The sequence below is a fragment of the Pan troglodytes genome, chromosome 10 (genome assembly GCF_028858775.2).
Source record: "Pan troglodytes isolate AG18354 chromosome 10, NHGRI_mPanTro3-v2.0_pri, whole genome shotgun sequence".
NCBI classification, from domain to species: Eukaryota; Metazoa; Chordata; class Mammalia; order Primates; family Hominidae; genus Pan; species Pan troglodytes.
Window position 1 is genome coordinate 127539798 of NC_072408.2, and position 22398 is coordinate 127562195.

The window sequence follows — 22398 nt, forward strand, 5'->3', positions numbered from 1 at the left end:
GGGCGTGGGTGGTGCCCAGGAGGCTATGGGAATCAGAATCACACTTGCACAAGAGAAGACCCTTATGGGACAAGTAAAATCAGCATAGTTTCTTGGGCGGGGCAAAGGTGTCCTGATGAGGATGCTAGGGGTCAAATATGTGGCTGGGTTCTGCCCCAATCGGGAATGAGACAGACAGTACTGAAGTGGAACGGGGGTAGCATCTCCACCCACCTTCACAGCCTCTGGGGAAAAGAAAGCTTTCCTTGCAGCCCAACTCCAGGGGCCTAAATATTGAGCACCAACACAAGACAGGTCCTTGAGCTTCTCGGAGCGAGTCGGGGAAGCAGATAATTTCAGATGCAAAGTGCCTTGAATAAACAGAACGAAAGATAGAGAGCCGGAGGGGAGAAACGGCTTGGTGTGGTCAGGGCAGGCATCCATGAGACCTGAACGAAGAGGGGGCATTCCAGACAAAAGGAACAGTGATCACAGAGGCCCCGAGTCAGGAACCAGCTAAGGGTCTTAGAGAAGAGCTGCCTCGTAAAGCTAAGCAACAATAACCAGGGAACGGTGGGCATGGGCCCTGATAGACAAGGCAGGTCTTGGCTTTTTAAGCCGTAGAATTGGATTTTAGGAGGGATGGGCCCGCCGACAAAGCCAACAAAGTTTTAACCCGAAGATCGCTATCTTATTTATGCTTTAAAAAGACCTCTCTGGCCTTTCTGCGAAGCTCTATCCTTAGCTTTCTCTTGTTAGCATTTTGATTAACGAATGTGGGCACGAACAGCCAGCTGACCGACCGCGCGCGCAGTCGAGCGTCGGTTCATCGCCTTGGGAGGGACCACTGGAGGCCCCGCCCCCTGGCCGCGAGCGCACCTCGGCCCCGCCCCCGAGGCCCTACGGGCGTGGCCTCTGCCCCGGGTCCCGCCCCCCAGCACTCCGGAACGGCGCGCTCGCAGCGGTAGGTCGCGAAGCCTGGGACTGTGTCTGTCGCCCATGGCCGCCGCGCTGCTCGCCCGGGCCTCGGGCCCTGTCCGCAGAGGTGAGTGCGCTGGGGATCCGTACGGCGGGGCTGCAGCCCGCGCCTGGCCCAGCGGGCGGAGGTCCTGGCGGCCGGCTCTGTCAGAGCCGCTGGCAGGCGGAGCCCCACTTCGGGAGCGCTCACGGCCTTTGCCCCAGTTCTGCTGCTCCTTGCGCCGACCCAGCCCGGCCCTTCAGGCGTCCCTGGTTCCTGCACAGACCCCTACCCCCCGATTGACCCCAGCCACCAGCCCAGTTCCCAGTTCCCATATCTCCCTCCCTTCATTTCACCCCCACTAGAGGTTCAGGGTGCGTCCTTCTTCCGGAGCCAGGCCTGGGATTGAACCAGACCCGCATCTGTGACCTTGGGCAAGACAGCCCCTCCTCAGCCTCGGTTGGCCCATGTGTAAAATGTCCACAGAGAAAATCAGAGTTGTTGGGAGGATTAAATCATAGGGTATGTAAAGCACTTCGTGCCTGGCGTGTAACAGGTGTTCCACAAATGCTCGTTCTTGCTGGTTAATACAGTACCTTTCCCATCTTACGTGTCTCCAGTTGTAGCAGCCGTGACACATATAGCCACGGCTTCCTTTGCCTGGCCTGAATTACAAGGGGAACGCTACTGAGAACTGTGTTAAGCGCTAGTTAGTCTTTCTTTCGCACTCCGAGGAGCGGAATACTATTCGCCTCCACTTGTTATAGAAACGGAGGCTCACTGACGTTTAAAACCCTTGCCTAAGGTCACAGAGCTGAGGTCTTATTACTGTTGGTATTATACTGAGGACTGAAGGATGTAGTGTATGGAAATGTCTAGTGAGTGTACTAAGCATTCAGTTAGTATGGGGTTTTCAGTGGCCGCCATGGACATTTTGGGCTGGCAGTTCTTTGTTGTGGGGGCTGTCCTCTGCCTTGTTGGATGTTCAGCAGGGATCCCGGACCCCTATCCACTGGGTACCAATAGCATTCCCCTGCTCTAGTTGTGACAACTAAAACTGGCTCCAGACATTGTGAGATGTCCCTTGGAGGGCAAAATCCTCCCTGGTGAGTTAGTGGGTCACTAGGATTCTTGGAGACCTCCTGCCTCCTCCTTCCACTCACTTCTGCCCTTGCCGGCAGCTCTCTGTCCTAGGGCCTGGCGGCAGTTACACACCATCTACCAGTCTGTGGAACTGCCCGAGACACACCAGATGTTGCTCCAGACATGCCGGGACTTTGCCGAGAAGGAGTTGTTTCCCATTGCAGCCCAGGTGGATAAGGAACATCTCTTCCCAGCGGCTCAGGTGAGAGTGCAACCTCAGCAGCCCACGATGGTGGTCTGCCCTCTGCTACTGGATGAATGGTGGCAGTGACAGTCAGCGGCACTCGGACTCTGGTAGAGGAACCCCAAAGCAGGGCCTGGAACCCAGAAAATGCTCTGGAAGTTTCCCTTGTCCAGCCTGTGGCCAGTAGCCAGGACTTAACTTCTGGGACAACAGTAATATGTGGTGGATGGTCAGTTGCTTACTGTGCCAGCCACTGTGCTCATTCTAAATAGTGCCTTTAGGGTGTTTGGCATGCACTAGGCACTGTTCTTGAGATGGGTTATCTCATCTGTTCCTCACAACGGTCCTGTGAGGTGAAGGTACTATTCTTATTTATTTATTTTTTTGAGACGGAGTTTCACTCTTGTGGCTCAGGCTGGAGTGCAATGGTGCGACCTCGCCTCACTGCAGCCTCTGCCTCCCGAGTTCAAGTGATTCTCCTGCCTCAGCCTCCCAAGTAGCTGGGATTATAGGCGTGCACTGCTCTGCCCCACTACTTTTGTATTTTTAGTAAAGACGGGGTTTCACCATGTTGGCCAGGCTGGTCTCAAACTCCTGAATTCAGGTGATCTGCCCACCTCGGCCTCCCAAAGTGCTGGGATTACAGGTGTGAGACACCACGCCCGGCCAAAGGTAGTATTATTATATACCCCATGGACTCAGACTTGTGAACAAGTTAAATAACATACCCAAGGTCATGGAGCTCATCAGCGGCAGCCTGCTCGACCTATTTTCTTTTTTATTTACTTATTTTTTTTTGAAATGGACTCTCGCTCTGTTGCCCAGGCTGGAGGGCAGTGGCGCAATCTCAACGCACTGCACCCCTCTGCCTCCTGGGTTCAAGCAATTCTCCTGCCTCGGCCCCCAGTAGCTGGGATTACAGGTGGGCACCACCACGCCCAGCTAGTTTTTGTACTTTCAGTAGAGATGGGGTTTCTCCATGTTGGGCAGGCTGGTCTCAAACTCCTGACCTTAGGCGATCTGCCCGCCTTGGCTTCCCAAAGTGCTGGGATTACAGGCGTGAGCCACCGTGCCCGGCCTGCTTGAACTGTTTTCTCCCCTGAGTTTCCCATCAGCGCGCTCCCTCCCGTGCCACTGTGTTCTTCCATTTGCATTCAGTCTGCCTGCAGCTACGCGTTGAAGATGTTACTGCCGTACACGCTGACCTAAAGATGTCCAGCACCTGGTGTAAACACTCAGTAGTAGATAGTTGTTTAATTAATGATTTGTGAAAAGTCAAACCTCTCCAGCCTCTTCTCCTTGCCTGTTTTTTTTTTTAATTTTAATTTTAATTTATTTTTTATTTTTAAAAATTTTTTGAGACAGTCTTGCTCTGTCACCAGGTTGGAGTGCAGTGGCGCGATCTCGGCTCACTGCAACCTCCGCCTTCTAAGTTCAAACAATTGTTTCCTGCCTCAGCCTCCCGAGTAGCTGGGATTACAGGCGCACACCACCATACCCGGCTAATTTTATGTATTTTAGTAGAGACGGGGTTTCACCGTGTTGCCCAGGCTGGTCTCAAACTCCTGAGCTCAGGCAATCCACCCGCCTCGGCCTCGCAAAGTGCTGGGATTACAGGCGTGAGCCACCACACCCGGCCTTAAAAATGAGTTTTAAAAGGGACTTAAAACATTGTTTTTATATGAGGGACCTGCTAACTGTTTCCCAGATATGAAGGCAGCAGGTGCTGCAGGCTTGCCTTGTCTGTCACTGCTGGGAAAGGGGTCTTACAGTTTCTTACGGTTTCTCTTGGGAGTCTGGAGACCACCAGGCTCAGCCTCATCAGTGCTGTTGCCTCTTCTCAGGGTGCAGGTCAGGGTTGCTGGGTCACAGACACTAGGAACCAAGAGTGACCATTGCAGGGGGCTCTAGGAGGCCACCCCTTGAGATAGCTCTGAAGGTCAGGCCTCTCTGTAGAAAATACTAAAATATTGGGACTGGGACGGGCGCCTGGCTGCTGTTAGTTAATTACCATCAATTTACATAGGTCAGAAACGATGGACAAACCCGAACCCATTTTTTTCCCTTGGCTGCTTCTCTTTTTCTTTTCTTTTCTTTTTTTTTTGAGATGGAGTCTCACTCTGTCACCCAGGCTGGAGTGCAGTGGTGCGATCTTGGCTCACTGCAGCCTCTGTCTCCCAGGTTCAAGTGATTATCCTGCCTCAGCCTCCCAGGTAGCTGGTACTACAGGTGCCTGCCACCATGCCTGGCTAATTTTTGTATTTTTAGTAGAGATGGGGTTTCACCATGTTGGCCAGGCTGGTCTTGAACTCCTGACCTCAGGTGACCTGGCTGCCTCAGCCTCCCAAACTGCTGGGATTACAGGTGTGAGCCACTGCTTAATTATATTTTGGGTTTCTCCTTTTTGACTGTCTTGTCTCTTCCCTCTCCTGCCACCCCTTTTTCCTTCCCTCGGTGCTGGTCTCCCTGTCTCTTTTTCAGGAGGCCCTTTAACGAGTGTACATTACCATGGTTATTGCTTTTGTCCCCACTTTTTTTCTAGAATGTTCCTGTAGCTGGCCACAGTATGTTGCCTGAAATCTAGAGATAAATTTCAGAGTGAGAAGGCCTGGGAAACAGCCCCTGTCACCACTGATGAAATGGGGTGAGGTGACTGTGTCCAGGCTCTGGGATGGGATGGAGAAGGCTGTGCTCTTAGGTGCTGCCCCAGAGCAGTGCTCCTCTCTTTTGAAATTTGCTGTCTCAACACCAGAGTGGGAGTGAGTGGAACTGCCATGTCTTTCACAGCCAGCGGTAGATGCTTTATTTTTTAAATTATTTTTGTGTGTGTGTGATGGAGTCTCGCTCTGTCCCCAGGCTGGAGTACAGTGGTGCGATCTCGGCTCACTGCAGCCTTTGCCTCCTGGGTTCAAGCAATTTTCCTGCCTCAGCCTCCCAAGTAGCTGGAACTACAGGTGCGCACCACCACACCCGGCTAATTTTTGTATTTTTAGTAGAGACGGGGTTTCACCATGTTGGCCAGGCTGGTCTCGAACTCTTGACTTTGTTATCCGCCCGCCTGGGCCTCCCAAAGTTCTGGGATTACAGGCATGAGCCACTGCGCCCAGCCGGTAGATGCTGTAAAAGAAAATGCTGATGGTGAGAAAGGAGGGAAGACAGGAGCTGGGGGAAAATTGAGGGCGATGGTATATGCTAGTGAGGTCCTTTGGGTGTGGGAATTGTGAATTCCTACAACTTTTGATTCTAGCTCATTGAGAAGTGTCGCATTAGCCAGAGGGAGGCGGCGCTGTGTAGAGAGGAGGAGGCTGGGGTTTTGTCTTGCCTCCTGGTGGCCTAGACCTGGCCACTGACACCACATACCCTTTCTGTGTGAATTCCCTCATCTGTAAGAGGAATATGGGGTCACCCTCATTCTGCTACCTGTCGGGACGTGTGGCCAAGCATTTTAGGTGAGTATGAGGAACTGAACGCACCTAGGAGAGTTTCATCCTTTTACTCTCTTTCTGGGAATTTGGGTTCCCACTGTGTTTCTGGGGATGAGATGGAGTTATGGAGCGATTGGCTCATGTGCCATTTATTCCAGGGTTTTATACCAACAAGTTCCGGGGTGAAAAGGAGGGTGTGTCTCTGTGTCCGGGGAGATCTGAAGGTGCTTGGAGGGTGAGGTGGCTTGAGCTAGTTTAGCCTTATTCTGTTTTGCTGGTAAGCTAGAGAAAAAGGCTTTTGGTGAGGTTCATGCCTAGGCCTGACCGTGAGTCTTGGACACCTGCATATTTATTTTTGTTTTTGTTTTTTTGATACAGGGCCTCACTGTCGCCCAGGCTGGAGTGCAGTGACACAAACACAGCTCACTGCAGCCTCAACCTCCCGGGCTCAGGGCTCAAGTGATCCTCATGCCTCACCTCCTGCAGTAGCTGGGACCACAGGTGTGCACCACCATGCCTGGCTCATTTATTTTTATTTTTATAACTTTTTGTGGAGATATGGGGGTCTCGCCATGTTGATGAAGCTGGTCTCAAACGCCTGGACTCAGATGATCCTCCTACCTCCGTCTCCCAAAGTGCTGGGATTACAGGCCTGAGCTACCACACCCTCTTTTTAAAATTTTTTTAATTAAAAAATTTTCTTTTAGAAACAGGGGTATCATCATGTTGGCCAGGCTGGATTTGAACGCCTGGGCTCAAGTGATTCTCCTGCCTCAACCTCCTCCTGAGTAGCTGGAGACCTGCGTATTTCTAGCACTTGGTAGAGTATTGTCCAGCAGCAGAGGCGTTCCTTAATAAAATAGTTTTTTTTTTTTTTGAGGCGGAGTCTCACTCTGTTGCCCAGGCTGGAGTACAGTGGCACGATCTTGGCTCACTGCAACCTCCACCTCCTGGGTACAAATGATTCTCCTGTCTCAGCCTCCCAAGTAGCTGGGATTATAGGCGCCCACCATCACGCCTGGCTAATTCTTGTATTTTTTTATTTTTTTATTTTTTTATTTTTATTGATCATTCTTGGGTGTTTCTCGCAGAGGGGGATTTGGCAGGGTCATAGGACAATAGTGGAGGGAAGGTCAGCAGATAAACAAGTGAACAAAGGTCTCTGGTTTTCCTAGGCAGAGGACCCTGAGGCCTTCCGCAGTGTTTGTGTCCCTGGGTACTTGAGATTAGGGAGTGGTGATGACTCTTAAGGAGCATGCTGCCTCCAAGCATCTGTTTAACAAAGCACATCTTGCACCGCCCTTAATCCATTTAACCCTGAGTGGACACAGCACATGTTTCAGAGAGCACAGGGTTGGGGGTAAGGTCATAGATCAACAGCATCCCAAGGCAGAAGAATTTTTCTTAGTACAGAACGAAATGAAGTCTCCCATGTCTACCTCTTTCTACACAGACACGGCAACCATCCGATTTCTCAATCTTTTCCCCACCTTTCCCCCTTTTCTATTCCACAAAACCGCCATTGTCATCATGGCCCGTTCTCAATGAGCTGTTGGGTACACCTCCCAGACGGGGTGGTGGCCGGGCAGAGGGGCTCCTCACTTCCCAGTAGGGGCGGCCGGGCGGAGGCGCCCCCCACCTCCCTCCCGGACGAGGCGGCTGGCCGGGCGGGGGCTGACCCCCCACCTCCCTCCCGGACGGGGCGGCTGGCCTGGCGGGGGCTGCCCCCCACCTCCCTCCCGGACGGGGTGGCTGCCGGACGGGGTGGCTGCCGGGCGGAGACGCTCCTCACTTCCCAGACGGGGTGTCTGCTGGGCGGAGGGGCTCCTCACTTCTCAGACGGGGCGGCTGCCGGGCAGAGGGGCTCCTCACTTCTCAGACGGGGCGGCTGCTGGGCAGAGGGGCTCCTCACTTCTCAGACGGGGTGGCTGCCGGGCGGAGGGGCTCCTCACTTCTCGGGCGGGCAGGTAGAGACGCTCCTCACCTCCCAGACGGGGTGGCGGTCGGGCAGAGACACTCCTCAGTTCCCAGACAGGGTCGTGGCCGGGCAGAGGCGCTCCTCACATCCCAGATGGGGCGGTGGGGCAGAGGCGCTCCCCACATCTCAGACGATGGGCGGCCGGGCAGAGACGCTCCTCACTTCCTAGATGGGATGGCGGCCGGGAAGAGGCGCTCCTCACTTCCCAGACTGGGCAGCCGGGCAGAGGGGCTCCTCACATCCCAGACGATGGGCGGCCAGGCAGAGACGCTCCTCACTTCCCAGACGGGGTGGCGGCCGGGCAGAGACTGCAATCTCGGCACTTTGGGAGGCCAAGGCAGGCGGCTGGGAGGTGGAGGTTGTAGCGAGCTGAGATCAAGCCACTGCACTCCAGCCTGGGCAACACTGAGCACTGAGTGAACGAGACTCCGTCTGCAATCCCGGCACCTCGGGAGGCCAAGGCTGGCAGATCACTCCTGGTTAGGAGCTGGAGACCAGCCCGGCCAACACAGCGAAACCCCGTCTCCACCAAAAAAATACAAAAACCAGTCAGGCGTGGCAGCGCGTGCCTGCAATCGCAGGCACTCGGCAGGTTGAGGCAGGAGAATCAGACAGGGAGGTTGCAGTGAGCAGAGATGGCGGCAGTACAGTCCAGCTTCGGCTTGGCATCAGAGAGAGACCGTGGAAAGAGAGGGAGAGGGAGACCGTGGGGAGAGGGAGAGGGAGAGGGAGAGGGAGAATCCTTGTATTTTTAGTAGAGATGGGGTTTTACCATGTTGGCCAGGCTGGTCTCGATCTCCTGACCTCAGGTGATCCACCTGCCTCAGCTACCAAAGTGCTGGGAATACAAGCGTGAGCCACTGCGCCTGGCAAAGTACTCTGAAGTGTGGGCTAGAAAAGTGTTCTGTTCAGAGGCCATGTGTGTGCTGCCGCAGGTCTGTGTCTCCAGGTCCTCTTCCTAGTGAAAAGCACTCTCTCACTTGGACTTCCCCTTCCCTAGTTGGTTCCTGCCTGCTGAAATGGTGCCTGCTGAAATGGTGCCTATTCTGAGCAGGACCCCCCTCCCCAGGTGTGTGGCGGCCACAGAACAATCTTCTTTTTAGTAATTCTCAAAATGACACCTCCCTGGTAGCTCTGAGTTCCCATTTGTCACTGTGGATGAGTTTCCTATTGCTGCTGTAACAAATGACCACAAACCCTGTGGCTTAAAGCAATACAGATATATTCTCTGACCATTCAAGACCAGTCTGGGCAACATAGCAAGACCCCATCTCTACCAAAAAAAAAAAAAAAAAATGGAAAAAACAAAACCAAACCATGGCAGCCACTTGATAAATGCTGTTCACCAGTTACTCAACCTGAGTCAGGAATCCAGTGTGGGTCCCACAGGGCTAAATCAAGGCATCGGCAGGACTGAGTTCCCTCTGGAGGCTCTGGGGAAATCCACTCCTGTCTTTCCCAGTTCTAGAGGCCGCCTGCATTCCTTCCCGCCAGAGTTCCTGCCTCTGCTTCCGTCGTCACCTCTCCTTCTCTGAGTCTGTGTCTGTCTTTGCCTTACAAAGACTCTGTGATGACACTGGGTGACTCTGATCATCCAGAATAACCCTCACATCTCCAGACGCTTAATTTACGTGTGCAAAGTCCCTATTGCCACGGAAGGGAACATACTCATGGGACCTGGGATTAGGATGGGGACATCTTGGGCGGTTGCTGTCATGCTGCCTTCCACACACTGGCCATCTCCTTCCCAGCTTCTCTGCCCTCTGACTGCAGCACAGCATCTGCCTGGGGGCCGCAGAGCTTGATGTGCACTTGTGGGGGTCATAGCTCAAGCCTCTCAGCACACACGTTTATACCCCACATGTGGTACGTGTGGGAGACTCGGAGATGACGCTCCGCCCCGCACTTAGAGTCTTACAAGTGAGTTTCCCATGGGAACAGTTCAAGGAAGAATCAAATAAGCAATTTCACAGAAGGACACACAGGTTGTCACAGAAGTGCTGCAGGCTCCTAGATGCCCCCTCTTTTCCATATGTTATTGTCAAAGTAAGAACTAGGCTTGGTGTGGTGGCTCGTGCCTCTAATCAGCATGAGGGAGGCTGAGGCAAGAGGATCACTCGAGCCAGGAGTTCGACACCAGCTTGGGCAACATAGTGACACCCTGTCTCTAAAAAAACAATAATTTTTTTTTTTTTTTGAGACAGATTCTCGCTCTGTCGCCCAGACTGGAGTGCAGTGGCGCACTCTCGGTTCACTGCAACCTCTTCCTTCCAGGTTCAAGCAATTCTCCTGCCTCAGCCTCCCGAGTAGCTGGGATTACAGGCGCCCGCCACCATGCCTGGCTAGTTTTTATATTGTTGGTAGAGACATGGTTTCACCATGTTGGCCAGGCTGGTCTCGAACTCCTGGCTTCAAATGATCCACCCATTTTGGCCTTCCAAAGTGCTGAGATTCTTTGGGAGGCTGAGGCAGGCGCATCACTTGAGGTCAGGAGTTCGAGAACAGCCTGGCTAATGTGGTGAAACCTGGTCTCTACCAAAAATATAAAAATTAGCCAGGTGTGGTGGCAGGCACCTGTAATCCCAGCTACTCGGGAGGCTGAGGCAGGAGAATCACTTGAACCCAGGAGGTGGAGGTTGCAGTGAGCCGAGACTGAGCCACTGCACTCCAGCCTGGGCGACAAAGTGAGACTCTGTTTCAAAAAAAAAAAAGAAAAAAGAAAAAAGAAACAAACAAAGTGCTGGGATTACAGGTGTGAGTCACTGTGTGCAGTCCTTAAAAAAAAAAAAAAAAAAAAAAAACAACTTGGCAGCCACTTGATGATAGATGCTGTTCAACAGTAACTCAGCCTGGGCCAGGTGCTGGGCTCTGCCTTTCATGTGTATTATCTCAGTCAGGTCTCAGAACAGTCCTTTGAGGTGAGTACTGTTTGGGGGACGGGGAAGGTAAAACTTTTATATTCACAGGAGTATAGAAAAACAAGAATATATTAGCAAACATTCTTATTAGTTTATGTAAGTCATGGTAGTATAAGAACATGGTTGAGGTGCGGTGGCTCACACCTGTAATCCCAGCACTTTGGGAGGCCGAGGTGGGTGGATCACGAGGTCAGGAGTTCAAGACCAGCCTGGCCAAGATGGTGAAAACCCGTCTCTACTAAAAATACAAAAATTAGCTGGGCGTGATTGTGGGCACCTGTAATCTCAGCTACTCGGTAGGCTGAGGCAGAGAATTGCTTGAACCTGGGAGGAAGAGGTTGCAGTGAGCCGAGATCCGCACTACTGCACTCCAGCCTGGGCAACAGAACAAGACTCTGTCACAAAATAAAATAAAATAAAATAACATGGTTGCAGGAATGAGATTGTATAAAAGGGCTCGTGAAAAGCAACGGTTCCCTCCCCTGTCCCCATCCCTGTCCCCGTCCCTGTCCCCGTCCCTGTCCCTGCTCTCCCAGAGATAAGTGGTTTTACTTGTTCCTTTTTGAAGTTAGGTAGATTCTGTGGTCCACATTTCCCATATTACTCACCTGAGAGTAATAATACTATTATTATTATTTTGTTTTTGGTAGAGATGGGGTCTTGCTATGTTGCCCAGACTGGTCTCGAACTCCTGGCCTCAAGCAATCCCCTCACCTTGGTCTCCCAAAGTGCTGGGATTACAGGTGTGATCGCTGCTCCTGGCCCACTCTTAATATGATTATTACCCAGAATTAAGAGTCCCAAGCTCTTATCCTTCATTCATTCTCTCACTGGCCTTGGGCATGTAGCAGTGAGCAAGAGCACACACAGTCTGTGCCCTCGTGGTGAAGGCAAAAGACCTTAATCCAGAGAAGCACGTTCATCCCTGAGAAATTCCAGCCGCAGAAGTGCTGCAGGAGAGGGACTGAAGGATTTGACTCAGCGAGGCTGGGGATGGCAGCCCAAAGCAGCGAGGCCTGAGCTGCGATCAGAAGGAGAGGAGGGGCAATAACCAGCTGAGGGATAGGAGGTGGCATGTGCAGAGGCCCTCTGGTGGGGAGGGTGCGTGTGTGTGGATGTGCAGAGGGGGCTGGACGAAGGTCAGTGTGGCTCACGCTGTCCTGCTCCTTACCTCTGAGTTCCCTGAAAGCATCCTGTGCCTTCTGCCTGCTCGCTGCCGTGGCTGTGGACGGAGCGGGGAGCAGGCGTGGAGGCGGGGGCAGGACAGCTTGAATGAGAAGTGCCATCGTATAGACCTCAGTGGGACTGGTTCTTCAGCTTCTGGACTTGGGGATCCCTTGTGCGTGGCTGGGGTCACATGGCCTGAGTTTCTGCAGGGCACTGCCTCGGGGGCAGGAGGGTTTGGGCTTGGGGAGGGTGGGCTCGCCCCCGGCAGCTGCCCATGGCGTGCCGTCCTTCCCTGTGCCCAGGTGAAGAAGATGGGCGGGCTTGGGCTTCTGGCCATGGACGTGCCCGAGGAGCTTGGCGGTGCTGGCCTCGATTACCTGGCCTACGCCATCGCCATGGAGGAGATCAGCCGCGGCTGTGCCTCCACCGGAGTCATCATGAGTGTCAACAACGTGAGCCCCCTCCCAGGCCCCTGGGACACACGGGTGGAGGGAGGCTCCCGTGAGCGGGCAGGCTCTGGCCTCAGCTCCCAGCCCTGATCTCTCTGGAGACGTCACAGGCCTTGGTCCTACTGGGTAGGCCCTGGACAGAACAGGCCCTGAGGTGCAGCCCGCAGGTGGGCAGGATGCGCCTGGGCCTGGGGCCTCCGACCGCTCCCCGCTGTCCTCCTAGTCTCTCTACCTGGGGCCCATCTTGAAGTTTGGCTCCAAGGAGCAGAAGCAGAAGTGGGTCACGCCTTTCACCAGTGGTGACAAAATTGGCTGCTTTGCCCTCAGCGAACCAGGTACCTGCCCTGTCCCCTCACCTGTCCTTAGGGTGACAGGCCCAGAGGGGGAGGAGAGGAAGGTGCTAGGCCAACTGCCCACTGCTTCGGAGGCCAGAGGGGAGGCTCCCCATGTGGTTGGTGGGGTGAGCGCTCTTGCCACCGCGGCGCTGGGAGGAAGATTGCCTTGGGGGTCCCCTGGTTTAAGACGCCAGCTCCTGCACACCCCCCTCGCCCTCTGGGCCCATCACTGAGAGCTTTGGGACCCTCATCTTTGGAGCCCGAGTCATAGGGTTTCGTGTCTGCCAGCAGGGGTGTGGAGGGAGTGAGGCTGGTGTCCTTAGGTTGTGTGGGGTGGGGCGTGCGCTGAGCCCTGGGTCTGTGTGGGCAGGGAACGGCAGTGATGCAGGAGCCGCGTCCACCACCGCCCGGGCCGAGGGCGACTCATGGGTCCTGAATGGAACCAAAGCCTGGATCACCAATGCCTGGGAGGCCTCGGCTGCCGTGGTCTTTGCCAGCACGGACAGAGCCCTGCAAAACAAGGTGGGCACCCCAGAGAGGGGTTCAGCCGGATCCTGGGCTGCTGTCATTTCTGTTTCTAGGGCCTTCTCTCCTTGGCCCGACGGGACCTATTTTTGCTCTGGGGCAAGTGGGCTGTCCCTGTCCCTCCTCAGCTGCCACTGAAGCCTGCACCTTCCCCAGAAGCCGGCAGAGGGTGTCAAGGCCTGAGTTTCCGAGGGAGGTGGGGAGGGGACCGGGTTGGTGTTGGGTGTGCTGGTGTGAGGGTGTGTCTGAGGGGCAGCTCTGAGAAAACCGCCCGCCTCTCCTTTCAGGGTATCAGTGCCTTCCTGGTCCCCATGCCAACGCCTGGGCTCACGTTGGGGAAGAAAGAAGACAAGCTGGGCATCCGGGGCTCATCCACGGCCAACCTCATCTTTGAGGACTGTCGCATCCCCAAGGACAGCATCCTGGGGGAGCCAGGGATGGGCTTCAAGATAGCCATGGTGAGCCCGGCAGTGGGGGTGGCACCTTGAGGCCAGGCCTGCGCCCCGGCTGGCGGGCCACTGACCAGGGCGGTCCCCACAGCAAACCCTGGACATGGGCCGCATCGGCATCGCCTCCCAGGCCCTGGGCATTGCCCAGACCGCCCTCGATTGTGCTGTGAACTACGCTGAGAATCGCATGGCCTTCGGGGCGCCCCTCACCAAGCTCCAGGTCATCCAGGTAATGGTGGCAGCTTTAGGAGCTGGGCCTAGAGGCTGGACGGCGGGCAGAGAGTGTGGCCTCCTGACTGCTCTCCGTCCTCCTCGCCCTCCCTCCTGTCCCCTGGAGGGGCAGCTGCTGACCTGCGGTGCGGGGTGGGGCTATTGCAGTTCAAGTTGGCAGACATGGCCCTGGCCCTGGAGAGTGCCCGGCTGCTGACCTGGCGCGCTGCCATGCTGAAGGATAACAAGAAGCCTTTCATCAAGGTGCCCACAGGGGTCCCCGAGCCATGGCCCAGAATGTGGTGGGCCCAGGGACGGGGAGAGGTTGGGGCGGGTCTCTGCTCCTTGGCCCCGTGGGTCAGAGGTGTGGGCCTGGGGTTTACTGCCCCATGGGGAGGCTCCACAGGCCTCCCCTGCTGAGGGAGTGGGGGAGCAGGGGATGGAGGGGTCCCCTCAAGGGAAGGCTCTGACTGTACCCCCATGTTTAGGAGGCAGCCATGGCCAAGCTGGCCGCCTCGGAGGCCGCGACCGCCATCAGCCACCAGGTGAGTGTCCACAGTGAGCTCTGAGGGGGCCAGCTGCCCCTTCTCCAGCTTTCCCCAAGCCAGGGTCTTCTCCCTCCTGAGCCTCTGTTCTCATCTCAGGCCATCCAGATCCTGGGCGGCATGGGCTATGTGACAGAGATGCCGGCAGAGCGGCACTACCGTGACGCCCGCATCACCGAGATCTACGAGGGCACCAGCGAAATCCAGCGGCTGGTGATCGCCGGGCATCTGCTCAGGAGCTACCGGAGCTGAGCCCGCGGCGGACTGCCCCAGGACTGCGGGAAGGCGCGGGAGCCGGGGGCCTCCACCCCAACCCTGGCTCAGAGACTGGGCGGCCCGGCGGGGGCTCCCTGGGGACCCCAGATGGGCTCAGTGCTGCCACCCAGATCAGATCACATGGGAATGAGGCCCTCCGACCATTGGCAGCTCCGCCTCTGGGCCTTTCCGCCTCCTCACCACTGTGCCTCAAGTTCCTCATCTGAGTGGCCCTGGCCTCCTGGGGGCGGGGTTGTGGGGGCGCTGAGCGACACTCAGGGACACCTCAGTTGTCCTCCCGCGGGCCCTGGTGCCCTGGCATGAAGGCCCAGTGCGACAGGCCCTTGGTGGGGTCTGTCTTTTCCTTGAGGTCAGAGGTCAGGAGCAGGGCTGGGGTCAGGATGACGAGGCCTGGGGCCCTGGTGTTGGGCAGGTGGTGGGGCTGGGCCATGGAGCTGGCCCAGAGGCCCCTCAGCCCTTCGTAAAGTCTGATGAAGGCAGGGGTGGTGATTCACGCTGTGTGACTGACTGTGGGTAATAAACACACCTGTCCCCCAGTCTGTGTCCTCGCCCTCTCCTGGGTGCTCCGGGGAGGGATGGTGGTCTCTGCACAGAGTCCTGCTCTCTGACAGTCTCACCCTGTGAGTGTTGGGGGTCTTGGGGAGGGGCCTGGCCACCTGGGAGGTTCCTGAGTTCCGGCAGAGGCCAGGTTGCCCAAGGAGGCAGTTCAGGAATAGGAACTGGGTCCTGCAGGCCTCAGGGAGTGGCCCCTGGGGAGGGAGGGTGGCCCAGGCAGGGCCAGTGGGCTAGAAGGGGTTCTCTACGCAGGACCAGCCTCCAGGCAGGAGGAAGGAAGGCCCCAGATTGCCAGAGTCGGGGAGCAAAGCTGTGGAGGCCTCGAGCCCCAGGTGGGAGAACACAGAACCTCGAGAAGCAGCCATTGTGCTCACTAGCGCGCTCGAGGGCGGCCCTGGCCAGCCAGTGCGGGGGCTTGCCCTGGTCCTGGTGCCTGCAGGGCTTTCTCTGGGCAAAGGTGCCCCTGAAGCCAGGGTCCAAGCTCTTAACCCTCTGGGCCAGTGTCGATCTCAGCAGCTGGAAGAGAAAACAGTGAGCAAAGAAAGATTTCAAAGGAGGTGGGGACAGCCCTCCGCCGGGCAGGCAGGGCAGAGAGTCAAACTGGCATTGCTGGGAGGTCTCTGGAGGGAAGCGGGAGGGAGACGGTGACTTTAGGAGCTGTCATCAAAGGGGCGCCCAGGAACCCTGAGCCCCTGTTGGGGATGGATTTTTTTTTTTAGAGACAGAATCTCACTGTCACCCAGGCAGGAGTGCAGTGGCACAACCACAGCTTATCAGAACCTCAACCTCCCAGGCTCAAGTGATCCTCCCGTCTCAGCCTCCCAGGTAACTGGGACTACAGGTGCACACTACCATGGCCAGCTAATTTTTAAATTTTTTGTAGAGATGGGGTCTTGCTTTGTTGCCCAGGCTGGTCTTGAACTCCTGGGCTCAAGTGATCCTCCCACCTCGGCCCCCCAAGTGGGATTTCTGTGCCAGGTGCTGGTGCCCCGCAGCCGAAGGATCCAGCCTGGAGCTGCTGCTCTGCAGGGCAGCTCTGCCCTTGACCCCGCCCTGACCTGGGCCTGGTCCAGGGCCCCGGGGAATAGGAGTGCGCTTCCTTGAGCGAATTTAGGTCCTGATTTACCCCACAGGCAGGGTGTGCGCAGAGCCCACGGGTAGTGTGTTCCCTGCTAACGAGGCACACCTGTGGCTCCTGGGAAGCGCGTCCTCCCGGGCTCCCGAGGTCAGTGGCGTCCTGCACAGCCTGCAGAATTTTGGGTCCCTGGGCTTTCCTCCTGGCTCCAGGTAAGCGCCGCCTGCAGAAGTTTGGGTCCCTGGGCTTTCTTCCTGGCTCCAGGTAAGTGCCGCAGGGTCTTGGCTCCTGGCTCACACTCTCTCGGGGTCTCCTGATCTGCTCCTGTCCCTGCCCTGGGCTCAGGTGCAAGCCAAAGGTAGCAGAGCAGAGGGGGACCCAGGATGCTTCCAGAAGCAGCGCATTTGAGCCCTTCCACCTGGGGGCAGATGAAGGCCTGTCATTCCCTGTCCCCATGAGCCCGGGGACAGTGGGGAGGGGGTGTTTGGAGGCGCTGTGCCCCCGCCCGGCGAGGCGGCGCTGCTCCTGATGCAGATGCGGCGTGGGGTTGAGGTTGTCTTTGGGCCCTTCCTCCAGGTGATGGGGGAGAGGAACCCAAACAGCATTCATCCCAGGCTGGGGACCTGGCTGTCTTGGCTGGAGTTCAGGCCCCTCAGATCCCCTGCCCTACCCGCTGAGAAGGGTCTGGGCCCTGGAGGGTCAAAGGTAGCCGACTGGAGCCACACCGCTCCCAGCAGGGCAGAGGGCTGGAGTCAGCACAGGCCGAGTGGCAGCCCTGGAGGGGTTTCTGCTTCTCAGACCTGCCCAGGGCTCGTTCAGGTGGCCACGAAGAGCCTTTCCAGGAAGTGCAGCCTCGGAGGCCTGGGGTCCTCCATTTCAGATGAAGCAACCCAGGCTCCGACCCAAGAGCCAGTCTGTGCACTCGGGGGCTTTGAGGTGCCGTCGTGGGTCCAGGGTCTGGCCTTCACTGAGGGAGAGTCGGCACAAACCCTTGGCTTTGACGGGGTGCTGCCCGTTAGTGGAAGCTCCTCCTAGCTTGGAACTGAATGTGGACTCTGCCCCCGGGCACTGGAGCCCGAACTGTCCTAGAGCCCATTCCCCTCTGGATACAGTTTCCTCAGTGTAGATTTCCTAAGGACAAGGACGTTCACTTACAGAACAACAGGACCGTTTCCCACCCTGGTCAACTTTCACATCTGCACACTCCACTCGGATTGTGCCAGCCGGCACGGTGTCTGCGAAGTCAGCTCCTCTCAAGGTCCAGGGGCCTGCATTGCATGTAGCTGAGAGGCCACCTGTTTCCTTCCCTCTAGCTCTCTGGGACAAGTTCTCCATGCTTTGGTTCTTTTTTGTTTTTGGAGATGGAGTCTTGCTCTGTTGCCAGGCTGGAGTACAGTGGCGCAATCTCGGCTCACCGCAGCCTCCACATCCCGGTTTCAAGCGATAAAGCGATTCTCCTGCCTCAGCCTCCCGAGTAGCTGGGGTTACAGGCATGCGCCACCACGCCTGGCTAATTTTTGTAGTTTTAGTAGAGACGGGCTTTCATCATGTTGGCCAGGCTGGTCTCGAACTCCTGACCTCAGGTGATCCGCCCGCCTCAGCCTCCCAAAGTGCTGGGATTACAGGCATGAGCCACCATGCCTGGCCTGAAGTCATACATTTCTAAGTGTGGCTTTTGCTTCATCTCATACATTTTAGTGTCATATCTTCCTTATTACTCAGTTTTCTGAGGCCCATTGTGCTTTCTATTTTGATTTATCAGTTATTTAGGAGAGTATTATTATTTTTTGAGACAGGGTCTCTTCTCGCTTGGGCTGGAGTGTAGTGGTATAATCGCAGCTCACCACAGCCTTGACCTCCCAGGCTCAGGTGGGCCTCCTACCTCAGCCTCCCAAGTGGATGGGACTACAGGTGCCACCACACCTAGCTATTTTTTGTATTTTTAGTAGAGATGGGGTTTCACCATCTCTACTAAACATGTGACCAGCCCAGGCTAGTCTCAAACTCTTGGGCTCAAGTGATCTGCCCGCCTTGGCCTCCCAGAGTTCTGGGATTACAGGTGTGAGTCACCATGCCTGGCCAAAGAGTATTATTTTATTAATACGGGGTTTTCTGAGGTATTTTTTGTTAATGATTTTTAAAAACTGTGACGCAGTTTACAGTTTTAACCATTTTCAAGTGTACACTCAGTGGCATTAGGACATTCATCATGTTATGCAACCATTGCCACCATCTAGTTCCAGAACATTCTCATCACCCCAGCAGGAAACTCCATACCTACTGTTGCTGGTTTTTACCTTAATTGCATTGTGGTCTCAGCACATTTTCTGCACTATTTGAATTTTTTGAAATCTGTTGAGATGTGCTTCACGGCACTAAGTTACTTTTTATGAAGACTGAATATTAGCAATTTGGTTTTTCCATGTTGATACGTGAAGTTCTAGTTCATTTATGTGGATTGCTGCATGGTGTCCCATGGGATAAACTATATTGAGGTAGTTTCCTGCTTTTTACTCTATAAACCATGATGCAGTGGACATTCTGGCATGTGTGTTTTTCTAATGTGAGAACTTGTGAGCATTTAAATCGAAGTGGGCTTGCTGGGCCTTAAGGCTGTTTATTTCTTCAGCTTCGCCAGATATTGCCAAATGGCCCTCCAGAGGTTGGATCAGTGGTCGGATCACCCTCTATGCATATGCGAGGGTTGATGACGTGCATTCTCCCCGTTCCTTGGCACCCACAGATTTTACAAATGTTCTTCAATATGGTTGTGATTTTAACTTGCATCTCCCTGGTTTCTTGAGAAACTGCACGTCTTTTCACGTGGTGATTGGTCATTCTGGTTTCTGCTGTGAATTGCTATTGTCTGTTTCTTCTTTGGGTTGTAATTGATTTGTAATTGTCCCATGTGTTTACTCTTGATACTAATCATTTGTCAGATATCTGGTTGCAAAAGGACTCATACAGTGTGTGGTTTTCCCTTTATTTATTTATTATTTTTTTTGAGACAGAGTCTCACTCTGTAGCCCAGGCTGGAGTGCAGTGGTGTGATCTTGGCTCACTGCAAGCTCCACCTCCTGGGTTCACGCCATTCTCCTGCCTCAGCCTCCTGAGTAGCTGGGACTACAGGCACCCATCACCACACCCGGCTAATTTTTTGTATTTTTAGTAGAGACGGAGTTTCACCGTGTTAGCCAGGATGGTCTTGATCTCCTGAACTCATGATCGGCCCGCCTTGGCCTCCCAAAGTGTTGGGATTACAGGCGTGAGCCACCGCACCCAGCCTTCCCTTTTAAAAAATGGGTTCAGCCAGGTGTGGTGGCTCACGCCTGTAATCCCAGCACTTTGGGAGGCGGAGGCGGGTGGATCACCTGAGGTCAGGAGTTCGAGAACAGCCTGGCCAACATGGCAAAACCCCATCTCTACTAAAAATACAAAATTAGTCAGGCATGGTGGTGTGCGCCTGTAATCCCAGCTACTCGGGAGACTGAGGCAGGAGAATCGCTTGAACCTGGGAGGTGGAGGTTGCAGTGAGTGGAGATTGTGCCACTGCACTCCAGCCTGGGCAACAGAGCAAGACTCATCTTAGGAAAAGAAAATTAAAAAAAAATACAGTTTAGTAGAAGGAATACGTTCTAGTGTTCATACAATATGGTGATTATAGTTATCAGTATTTTTTGTATATTTCAAAACAACTAGAAGATTTAGTATGTTCTCAACACGAAGAAGCAATAGATGTTTGAGGTGATGGATACCCAGTTACCCTGATTTGATCATTAAACATTTTATGCATGGATCAAAATATCACACGTACCCCATAAATATGTACAATTATTGTGTATCAGGTTAAAAAAAAAAAAAAGGCTCTTATGTGTAGCAGAAGGGCAGACATGGTGCAGGCAGGCCAGAGACCTAACAGGAATTTGCAGAGCTCCAGAGCCTGAAGACTCAGCCCCAGCAGTTTGCTTAGGCCAAGGGCAGGGGCGTGGGAAGGAAAACCTGGCATCCAGAAAACGGAGCCATCTGAACGGATGCCCCTGATGCTGCTCTCCAGCCCAAACTCTCCAGGGTGCAGAGGGTGGCTGCCTCTCCATAGGAAGGTGAGGGCTTCTGCTACTGGAAGAGTCTGCGGAAGCCGCTCCCAACAAGGCCACAGGTGCCCCTCTGCAGCGGCCCTCACCTCCTCTCCTGGCTGCCAGGCCCATGACTGCGGTCGAAGCCCAGTGTCACCCAGCTGGGGACAGGCTGGAGCTAATGAGAAAGCGACGCTACACTGGTATTGGTTTTCTACTCTAGCAACACATCGCTACACGCTTAGAGGCTTGAAGAAATACCCATCTTAAAGGGCCAGGCACAGCAGCTCAGCCCTGTAATCTCAGCTCTTCGGGAGGCCGAGGTGGGAGGATGGCTTGAGCCCAGGAGTTCAAGAGCAGCCTGGGCAACACAGGGAGAGCCCATCTCTACGAAAAATAAAAAATAAATTAGCTGGACGCAGTGCCGCATACCTAGAGTCCTAGCTACACAGGAGGCCAAGGAGGGAAGATCACTTGAGGCCAGGGATGTAAGACTAGCCTAGGCAACATAGTGAGACCCTGTCTCTACAAAAAAAAAATTAGCCAGGCTCAGTGATGCATGCCTGTACTCCCAGCTACTTGGGAGGTTAAATTAGGAGGATCACATGAACCCAGGAGTTCGAGGCTACAGTGAGCTGAGATTACACCACTGCACTCCAGCCTGGGCAGCAGAGCAAGGCCCTGTCAAAAAACCAAAAAAAAAAAAAAAACCAAAAAAACAAACCCATCTCATAGTTTTCATGGTTCAGGAGTCTGGGCGTGGCTTAGCTGGATGCTCTGTCCAGGGTCTCACAAACTGAAAGCAAGGGACTGCAGTCTCATCTGAAACTCCGTTCCCTTCCACGCTCACGTGAGCATTAGCAGAATTCAGAGGTCCCTTCTTTCTTGCTGGCTTTCGGCTCGAAGCCACTCTCAGCCCCTAGGAACGCCTGAAGTTCTTTCCACAGGCCCCTCTCAAAGCCAGCAAGGGAACATCTCTGACTCTAGAACAAGCTTGTCCAATCCATGGTCCAGGACAGCCCAACACAAATTCGTAAACTTCCTTAAAACATGAGATTTTTGTGATTTTTTTTTTTAACTCATCAGCTATCGTTGGTATTTTATGTGTGGCTCGAGACAGTTCTTCTTCCAAGGTGGCCCAGGGAAAGATTGGACACCCCTGCTCTAGAACTTAAAGGCTCACTGATTAGGTCGAGCCCTTTAAAAGTTCTAGAATAGACCAGGTGCAGTGGCTCATGCCTGTAATCCTGGCACTTTGGGAGGCTGAGGTGGGCAGATCACGAGGTCAGGCGTTCAAGACCAGCCTGGCCAACGTGGTGAAACCCCGTCTCTACTAAAAATACAAAAATTAGCCGGGCATGGTGGCAGGCACCTGTAATCCCAGCTAGGAGAATGGTGTGAACCCTGGGGGCAGAGATTGCAGTGGGCTGAGACAGTGCCACTGCAATCCAGCCTGGGTGACACAGTGAGACTCTGTCTCAAAAAAAAAAAGAAAAGAAAAAAGGAAAGAGCTCTAGAATAAAGTAGAGTAAACTCCCTCTTAATTCAGAATAAACTGATTTGAAACCTTCATTGCATCTGCATAATCCCTTGACCTTTGCCCTGTGATGTCACCTAACTATGGAGTGAGTTCCATCATGCTCACGGGCGCTGCCCATGCTCAGAGGCTCTACGGAAGCACCCCAGGGAACCATAGTAGAGTCATGCCTACTGTCACAACTGAAGAACTGCAGGAGCCGGCTGGCATGTACGCGCAGGAGTCGGGGTGTGCTCCTGGGATAGATTTTGAAGGTGCCTCATAAAGGAGGCTGCAACTTGGATATGCAATAACTCGTTGACTTTGGGCACTTTCCTGGGACATGGGATTTAACAGCCAAACCGCAAACCCAGGAGATGGAGCAAACTTACTGCTCAGGTAGCTGTTAGAAGCTTGGAAAAGGCCGGGCGCGGTGGCTGAGGCCTGTAATTCCAGCACTTTGGGAGGTCGAGGCGGGTGGATCACTTGAGGCTAGGTGTTTGAGACCAGCCTGGCCAACATGATGAAACCCGGTCTCCTAAAAATACAAAAAAATATTTAGCCAGGTGTGGTGGCAGGTGCCTGTAATCCCAGCTACTCGGGAGGCTGAGGCAGGAGAATTGCTTGAACCTGGGAGG

At 54.4% G+C, this 22398-nt stretch overlaps 1 protein-coding gene across 1 annotated transcript; it reads left to right on the forward strand.

The window, feature by feature from the left end:
* The first annotated feature begins 849 nt into the window (after positions 1-849).
* On the forward strand, positions 850-15077 carry ACADS (acyl-CoA dehydrogenase short chain). Its single transcript, XM_001162935.6, has 10 exons — positions 850-1024; positions 2119-2282; positions 12055-12204; positions 12425-12536; positions 12907-13058; positions 13349-13519; positions 13602-13739; positions 13889-13984; positions 14209-14265; positions 14365-15077. The coding sequence occupies exons 1-10, from the start codon at positions 979-981 to the stop codon at positions 14515-14517; spliced, it is 1239 nt and encodes a 412-aa protein (XP_001162935.1). The 5' UTR covers positions 850-978; the 3' UTR covers positions 14518-15077.
* Positions 15078-22398: the final 7321 nt, after the last annotated feature.

Bases quoted from the DNA above. Each gene is read 5' to 3' on its own strand.
- ACADS (XM_001162935.6), top strand. From the start codon at position 979: ATGGCCGCCGCGCTGCTCGCCCGGGCCTCGGGCCCTGTCCGCAGAG. The intron at 1,025-2,118 runs GTGAGTGCGCTG...CCTTGCCGGCAG, and splicing joins CTCGGGCCCTGTCCGCAGAG to CTCTCTGTCCTAGGGCCTGG. The intron at 14,266-14,364 runs GTGAGTGTCCAC...TTCTCATCTCAG, and splicing joins CGACCGCCATCAGCCACCAG to GCCATCCAGATCCTGGGCGG.